Here is an 8,023-nt window from a genome sequence, read left to right as displayed (position 1 = left end):
CCTCTGTTTCTGCACTGTAAGATTAACTATTCCCCTGTTTTTGTTACAAAACTTCTACCTTTCCAGTTGCGACAGTCACAATTAGTTGACTGTAATCTTTATGGGAGCAGATTGCCAGAGCTTTGTGCCACGGAGCCACTGGGTGGGTTCACAGTGCCAACCTTTTGGTTAACAGCTGAGCGTTTAATCATTTACACTGCTAGTACTCCTTAGCCTTTTCCCCCACACACTGTATTCTCCCAGCTGCCCTTCTCCCATGGATTATAATACCACAGACACACTGTATATCTATAAGGTGACTTCAAAAGCCTTGTGGAAAAATTTCATTAACTTTTCATTCCATTTTTCCATGAACTTTCGAAGCCCCCTTGTATTTTATGTACTGTAGGCTTACCTGGGCATTATGCATAACACACAGTAAGTTTTTCTGTTATTGTTGTTGTTGTTTTTGTCCCTTTGGTGGTGACAGAGCATGCTGTACAGCAGTTCAGAACCTGCCCCCTTGGCAGCGTTCACAGAAAAGTGGAAAGGAGGCAGTTTATCAGGAATCCAGCTCTGCTTACCAGCGTCTGGCCTTGGGCAAGTTACTTCCCTTCTCTGAGACAGTTTCCTCATTGGAAGGTGGTGTAAGAACTCCTTCCTCCCCGGACTATTAGATGGAACATGTTGGGTAACAGGCATACCCATAAAATACCTGGTAAGGCTAGATAAGTTAAACTCTACTTACCGCTGTCATTTTAATTTTTTTTAGCTGAATTACTGGAATGGCTGTAACCCTCTCAGGCTGTGGATGCCAACGGTTCCTGAAGGCTGGTTAGGTTTATCATTCTTTGCCTGGAGTCTCCACCAGAGGCCCAGTGGCCTGTAAGGGAGTGGTTCTGCTGGCTGGGGACTGTGGGCACGGAAGATAGCCCAGCATTTCTCATTAAATGTGGCAGCTGCTTCCTCATAGTGGAAGGCAGGGTGGCGAACATAGTGTCAGAACTCCTGATTTCTGGAAAAACCCGAAATCTGGATTTTTGTGTAAAATCTTGTGATTTTTAAATTGCTGACTCAATACTCAACAAGAAATAATGTGAGCCAAACAGAGAAGAGAGAATCAAGTTATATTAAGAGTAAGTGACTTGCCCCAAGTTAGAAGCCTAGCTGGGATTCCAATACAAGTCTTTCAAACTGGTGTTCCTTCCATAACGCAGTCCCCATTCTGACCTCACAGCCCCTACCCATTGGTGCCTCTCCCTCTGGGTCCCTCCAGGCTGGAACCACCAGGATGTAGGCATCCCCAACTATCCCCGGCAGGATTTGGAAGTCTCTCCAAAAGGCGAAGAAGGTTGGGGTCTACTAGCCTTAGTACAGAGAACGTTTGCGCACTCACTCCTGGACAGAGACCCGGGTTAGGGGTGGGGAACAAGGGTGGGGAAAGAGGAGGCGGGTCGGATGTCCACTTCCTCCTCCCCTGTCCCGCTCTCTCCGGGAGCCTGAGAATGTAGCCCCCAGCGAGAGGAGGGAGGTGGACCTGGGCCACGCCCAGACTTTCCTGGCGCCGTCCTCGGGATCGTCGGGCTGAAACAGCCCGCTGTTTGCACTCGCCCCTCTGACCCTGTCACCCTGAGCCTTGTTTTCTCTCCGCTCCGATAGTGAGTGGGAGGCCAGGCACGCCGGGGTTCCAGAGTCTGGCTTCCCGCCAGGCCCGTGGCCTTCAGCTCTGGGGCCACTAGGGCGGCCGCGCCTCCGAGGCGGGAGGAGAGAACGCCTGGGACCTGCTCAGTTGCCTTGGCCTCCCGGACCGGCACTGCCATGGGCTCCTGCAGCTCCCACGCCGCGAGCATTCCCGACCTGGACAGCATCCGCCGGGAGACCGGCTGTGAGTGGGGCGCCCGGAGCAGGCGTCCCTGCTGGCTGGGGAGGGACTCGGAGGCTGGGGATCCGAGCAGGCTCATTGCAGGGACTCCAGCGTAGGAGCCTCCCGCTGGAGGGAGATGGGTTAAGGGCTGGGTGAACCCAGAACCCACAAGAAGCTCGGGGTCAGGGACACCAGAGCTTGGAGATCTAAGCGTCTAGGATTTCAGCGTTACGTTGACCTAGGCTCGCCAGCGTCCACATTTGAGGACAGGTGCTCTCCAGGTGTGGAACGGATTCATCCTAGCCCGCAGGTGGTCTTCAGCTCCGGTTGAGACTAGAGGCAGGACTGGGCAGTGGATGGAGAGGGTTGACTTTGGCGCTTTGGTTTCCCGGGAGGAGAGCTCTGGGACCCAGTTAGCCTTCCGGGGTCTCGAATTCCGGCCCTTCACTGGGTCTCTTCACGCCCCTTGCAGCCCTCACGGCTTCTACCCTGGGCCCCGGTTGAGTGTCCCTTCCAGCAGGTCCTTTCTACTCTCAGTCCATTTCCGGGGGCTATCCAGAGTGGATTTTTGGAGCACTCCCCATGCGCTCTGGTCCAGCGGCACCCTGAAACTCCATGGAGTGACCCACACCCTGAAACTCCATGGAGTGACCCACCCACATTCTCTCCCTCAGTCTCACAAGCCAGCCTGGTCCGCCTCTACCACCGCTTCCAGGCACTGGACAAGAACCAGAAGGGCTACTTATGGTGAGGGGAAGCTGACTTTATAAATGCCCACTTGTCTCCTTGTCCCCATCTCCTGCCTTGATCTCCATCTTCCATCTTGCTCCATCTACCCTCTTTGACCTTTGATTATACAGCCGCACGGATCTCCAGCAGATTGGGGCCCTGGCAGTGAACCCTTTGGGAGACCGCATTATAGAAAGTTTCTTTCCTAATGGGTGAGCCTCACGGTTGGGTGGGGAGGTGGGGACGCCTAAGGGATGGATACCAAAAAAATATCAAGATGACTACTGCTGGACTCCACCCACCCACCAGGAGTTACAGTGTGGATTTCCCAGGCTTTGTCAGAGTCCTGGCTCACTTTCGACCTGTAGATGAATACACAGGAGTTCGGGACCCCAAGGAACCAGAACCCCTCAACAGCAGAATGAACAAACTTCGCTGTGAGTTTCTGTCTTTCCACCTAAGGGCTAGTCAGAGGTCAAATTCATGTACAGTTTGGAGCTTGCAGAAGAGTTTCACATTGTACATACCAGTTGTGAACTCGTAGCAACCCTATAGAAAATAATGGCAGTGTTCCATAGGATTTCCCAGGCTGTAATCTTTATGGAAAGGAGCTCTGGTAGCATAGTGGTTACCAGTCGGGCTGCTAACCTCAAGGTCAGCTGTTCGAAACTACCAGCTGTTCCACAGGAGAAAGATGAGGCTTTCTGTTCCCGTAAAGATTTTACAACTTCAAAAACCCTATGCAGGGTCACTATGAGTCAGAATCGACTCCATGGCAAACCACCACCATCAATCTTTAGGGCAGCTACCTGCTTATGTTTCTTTCTCTTATAGAGAGTTAAAATCAGCTCTTCCCATTAGCAGCTGAGCACTTAATCACTGTTACACTAGGGCTCCCACAGTGTACGTAAGAGTGCATTTGGCTGAATGGGGATTGTGCATCATGTCCCATTTAAACATGGCAGCTGTAAGAGGCGCCAGATTTATCTAGACCAGTGAGAGGCTCAGGAAACTCCCCGCACCTTTTGTAGCCTACTGATGACCTCCCTACTCCCTCCCTGCTCCATTCTCTTCCCAGTTGCCTTTCAGCTCTATGACCAGGATAGAGATGGAAAGATTTCCTGGCATGAAATGTTACAGGTGGGAAATACACAAGGGTAAGAGATGTGAAGATGTGAAGGGTGGGATGGTTGGCTGCAGTGGGTGTAGAGAGATGAGGTGTGACGATTGGTGGATGGAGGTTGCACATGATTAGTGTATTGCGTGGCTAAGGGGGATGGTAGGTTAATTGTGGACTAGCTAGAAGATGGAAGGGACAGTTGGTTATGAGGTTGGGAAGAGATCAGTGGTGATTTTACCCACTGAGTGACATTTGCCAATAATATTTGGAGACATTTCTTTTTGTAAGTTTTTGCTGTGAATTGAGTGATAGTTTACATGGGAGAACAGCAGCTTTACATTCATCCTATCGTATTTTGTTTCATTGTAATGGTTACAATCCCCTACATGCATCATCATTCAACAGCGTTTGCTTGCATTCCCTCTGTTTTTGTTTTTTGTTTTTTTGGATGTGCATTGAAGCAGTCAGGAATATATAACCATTTAAACAACCAAAGGGTATACCCTGCAAGCCAGTTGTCCTTCCCACTCCCCCCCACCCCCCCGGCCCGCTAGCACATAGTCCCTCTCCCTCCTTGAGTCCAGAGTCCCCAGCTGCTTCTGGAGACATTTTTGGTTATAAGAAATTGGGAGTGGTGCTACAGTAGTGAAATCTAGTGGGTAGAAGTCAGGAATGCTGTTAAACATCCCACAACACACAGGCCAGCCTCATCCAACACAGAGTTATCTGACCATATATCAATAGTGTTGAGGTTGAGAAACTCTGCAATCAATTTTGGGATGAGAAATAGGGTATGGAATTGGGAATACTTGTAGGATGGAGTGAAAAATACATGGAGGTTAGGGTATAAGGCTGAGGTTGGCTAAGAGTTTGGGCAGATTGAGGTTGAGTGTAGGACAGTAAGAAATTGATGGAGAGTCAGTGAGGGAAATGATTGGACAGAAGTGAAAATGGATGAGGGGTGGATTATGGAATTGGTGGCACCTTTTGGAGTGAGATGGACCAGGATTTGGGGGTGGTGGGAGGAGCCTTTGTGCTTTCTCTGCATGGCTGCTTCTCATCTTCCCTCCCAGGTTCTCCGGCTGATGGTTGGTGTACAGGTGACGGATGAGCAGTTGGAGAACATTACCGACCGAACGGTGCAGGAGGCCGATGAAGATGGTGATGGTGCTGTTTCCTTCTTGGAGTTCGTAAAGGTCAGAATACCCTTAGGGCCTGAGCAGTTGAGATCAAGAGACCCTAGGGCTGAAGGATGTGGGAAAGGAAGCTCAAAGGAGGACAGAAAGGAGTTCCCGGGAATGGTGGGTAGGTCCCTGGGAAAGGAGGTTGGAAACATAGAGGATTGGGATTCAGGCCTCTTGACTACCACCCTTGTCTCCTCAGTCCTTGGAGAAGATGAACATTGAACAAAAGATGAGCATCCGCATCCTGAAATGACCCCTTTGTGCTTTTGGCAAACTCGTGCTAACCAGCTTCTTCTTGGAATTCATCCTCAGCTCCCATTTGAGGCAGGACCTCAATAAAGTATATTCTTTCTTCTAAGATTGACCTTTGTTTAGGGCCAAGGTGAGAAAGCTGGAAGTCTAGTCCATTTGATCTCAGATCTGTGAACCAGCCAGCAATCTTTTGGGTACAAGAAAACCCAATTTAAAGTGACATAATAAATGGATTTTATGGGCTCATGTAATGAAAAAAGTCTGGAAGTATGTTTTCAGGCACAGCTGGAAGCAAGGGTCCAAATGATGTGATCAGAATTTAGTTATTGTCTGTCTCTCTACTTGGCTTTCTTTCGTGTTGGTTTCATTCTCAGGAGGACTCTTTCCTTTCCTTTATGGTAAACTAAAGCCACCAGCAGCTCCAGACTTCCATTCTAGTAGCCCAGAAACTCAGTGGATTTTGTTTTCCAATAATTCCGAGCAAAGATTTAAGTGTGAGTGTCAGTGGCCTAAGGTCCTATCCTTACCTCACACAGAATAGAATGCTCCAATTGGTCAGACCTGTGTCACATGCTCACTTCTAGAGCCAGGAAATAACTTTGGAGGACTCAGGATGGGGGAAATGGTGGTTGCTTAAAAGTAAATGAGGTGTTCTTATCAGAAGTAGGAGAGATAAGACTGGTCAGACAAAATCAAAGATGTCCATGAATGTTCAGTGTCCAAATTACAGACCCTTGCAGCCTGACCTGGTACATTGGTTTCCATGGAACCTATGGACATGCTAGTGTGCCTAGGGTCGGGTGTAGGAAGAGGTGATGTCAAAATACTAAACAATACATATCTTCTTGGAGTGTGAAGTTCTTCAAACTTTTCCATAACCTCTTTGCTATGGAATCCACCAGTTGCTGTGAATTGACTCTGACTCACGGTGACCCCAGGTGTGGGTGTGTCAGAGAAGAACTGTTTTCCATAGGGGTTTTCAATGGCTGACTTTTTTTGGAATGAGATCATCAGGACTTTCTTCTGAACCACCACTGGGTGGACTCGAACCTTACCTATCTGTTAGCAGTCAATTACTTAAGCATTTGTGCCACTGAGGGACTTCATTCTGATTTTCGGGGATTTGAAAGCATATAAAAACTATGGTCTAGGAACATGGAAGTGTGTGGGGTGGTGTATAAGCCTCATTTTAGCATTTGTGTTTTGCTTTTACAATAGTTTAATTCTCACAGGAGCTCTGGTAGCGTAGTGGTTACGAATCAGGCTGTGAACTGCAAGGTCAGCAGTTCGAAACTACAAGCTGCTCCACGGGAGAAAGATGAGGCTTTCTGCTCCTGTAAAGATTTACAGCCACAGAAACCCTGTTAAGGGTTGCTATGCGTGGGAACCGACTTGTCGGCACTTAACAACAATTCTTACAGGTGAATCTCATTGCAGAATGTGGTAAAAAGGGGATCCTTAATTCCTTAGGCAAGGGTGGGGAACCTTTTTTCTGCCAAAATTTATAACATCATTTTGCAGGCCATACAAAATTATCAACTTGAAAATTGACCTGCTATATGTGGTCAAACATTTAATCAACTCACCCCTAAGAGTCCTGCAAAGTTGGCTTGAGTCACAAGCTCAGCAGTTAAAGCTTACCTGCTGCTCCTGGAAACCTTATACAGGGTTGCTATGAGTTGGAACTGACTTGACGGAACTTAACAAGTAGAGTCCTGGTGTGGCACTGCAGGATAATGTACTGGAAGGCAAGGTCAGTTTGAACTGCAAGGTCGGTGGTTCAAACCCACCAGTTGTTCCTTGAAAACCCTATACAGGGTTGCTATGGGTCAGAACTGACTCCATGGCACTTAACAACAACAATAATGCAAAAATGTGATGGTTGGAACTGTGGTTGCCTTGGCAGGGCCAGACCAAAAGATTTGGGGAGGGCCTTTTACGGCCCTTGGGCTGGACATTGCCTACCGGTGCCTTAGGGGATTTTGTTGTTTTGTCAGAAGACTGTCACCTGAACAAGGACTTTCTGATTGAGGGGTTTTGGCTCCAGATTCAAGTGTGTGTGCATGCTGGGGGAAGCGGGGGTGGGAGAAAATGCAAACCATTGAGTGACCATTTTTCCAGGCACTGTGAGGGAAAATTTGTACATAAGGAAATTGAGTTTCTCTATAGTGGCACTGTGGAGTCGGTGTGGCGCTGTGGGCTAATTAATGTGCTGGGCTGCGGTGGAGTCATGGTGTGGGGCTATGGGCTAATGTGCTGGACTGCAAAGTCAGTTTGAACCACACGGTTTCACAGGTGGCTCCTCAGGAAGCCTATACAGGGTTGCTATGAGTTGGAACTGACTTTATGGCATCTAATAATAGTGGCGCTGTAGGCTAAGCACTGGATTACAAGGTTGGTTTGAACAGCAAGATTGGTGGTTCAAACCCACTAGTTGCTTCTTAGAAACTCTATACAGCGTTGCTATGAGTCAGAACGGACTTGACAACACTTAACAACATAGTAAATAGAAGAGACTTGATGGCACTGTGGATTAGGTATTGGAATGCTAGCTGCAAGGTTAGTGGTTCAAGCCCACCGGCCGCTCTAAGAGAGAACTATTTACGATCTTGGTGGCGGTGGTGGTGTGCTCATTTCCGACCCACAGCGACCCTGTACAGGATTTCCAAGGCTGTAAATCTTTATGGGATCAGAAAGCCTCATCTTTCTCCCATGGAATGGCTGGTATTTTCAAACTCCTGACCTTGAAGTTAGCAGCCCAACTTGTAACCACTATACTACCAGAGTTATTTACGATCTTAGAAACCCTATAGAGAGAGGTCTGTTTATGAGTCGGAATTGACTCTTTGGGTTCTGGTTTTTTTATAGTGAAGAGAAAGAAGCTGTCATGTGCAG

At 48.2% G+C, this 8,023-nt stretch overlaps 1 protein-coding gene across 1 annotated transcript; it reads left to right on the top strand.

The window, feature by feature from the left end:
* Positions 1–1,797: 1,797 nt before the first annotated feature.
* Positions 1,798–5,129, top strand: CHP2 (calcineurin-like EF-hand protein 2). Its single transcript, XM_006867195.1, has 7 exons — positions 1,798–1,864; positions 2,518–2,590; positions 2,704–2,784; positions 2,882–3,009; positions 3,651–3,712; positions 4,766–4,888; positions 5,076–5,129. Exons 1-7 carry the CDS (start codon positions 1,798–1,800, stop codon positions 5,127–5,129), a joined length of 588 nt encoding a protein of 195 aa, XP_006867257.1.
* The last annotated feature ends 2,894 nt before the right edge of the window (positions 5,130–8,023 follow it).

Source organism: Chrysochloris asiatica, unplaced genomic scaffold (genome assembly GCF_000296735.1).
Source record: "Chrysochloris asiatica unplaced genomic scaffold, ChrAsi1.0 scaffold00102, whole genome shotgun sequence".
Lineage (NCBI taxonomy): Eukaryota > Metazoa > Chordata > Mammalia > Afrosoricida > Chrysochloridae > Chrysochloris > Chrysochloris asiatica.
This window is presented reverse-complemented; position numbering and strand designations above follow the sequence as displayed.

Bases quoted from the DNA above. Each gene is read 5' to 3' on its own strand.
- CHP2 (XM_006867195.1), top strand. From the start codon at position 1,798: ATGGGCTCCTGCAGCTCCCACGCCGCGAGCATTCCCGACCTGGACAGC. The intron at 2,591-2,703 runs GTGAGGGGAAGC...TTGATTATACAG, and splicing joins AACCAGAAGGGCTACTTATG to CCGCACGGATCTCCAGCAGA. The intron at 2,785-2,881 runs GTGAGCCTCACG...CCCACCCACCAG, and splicing joins GAAAGTTTCTTTCCTAATGG to GAGTTACAGTGTGGATTTCC.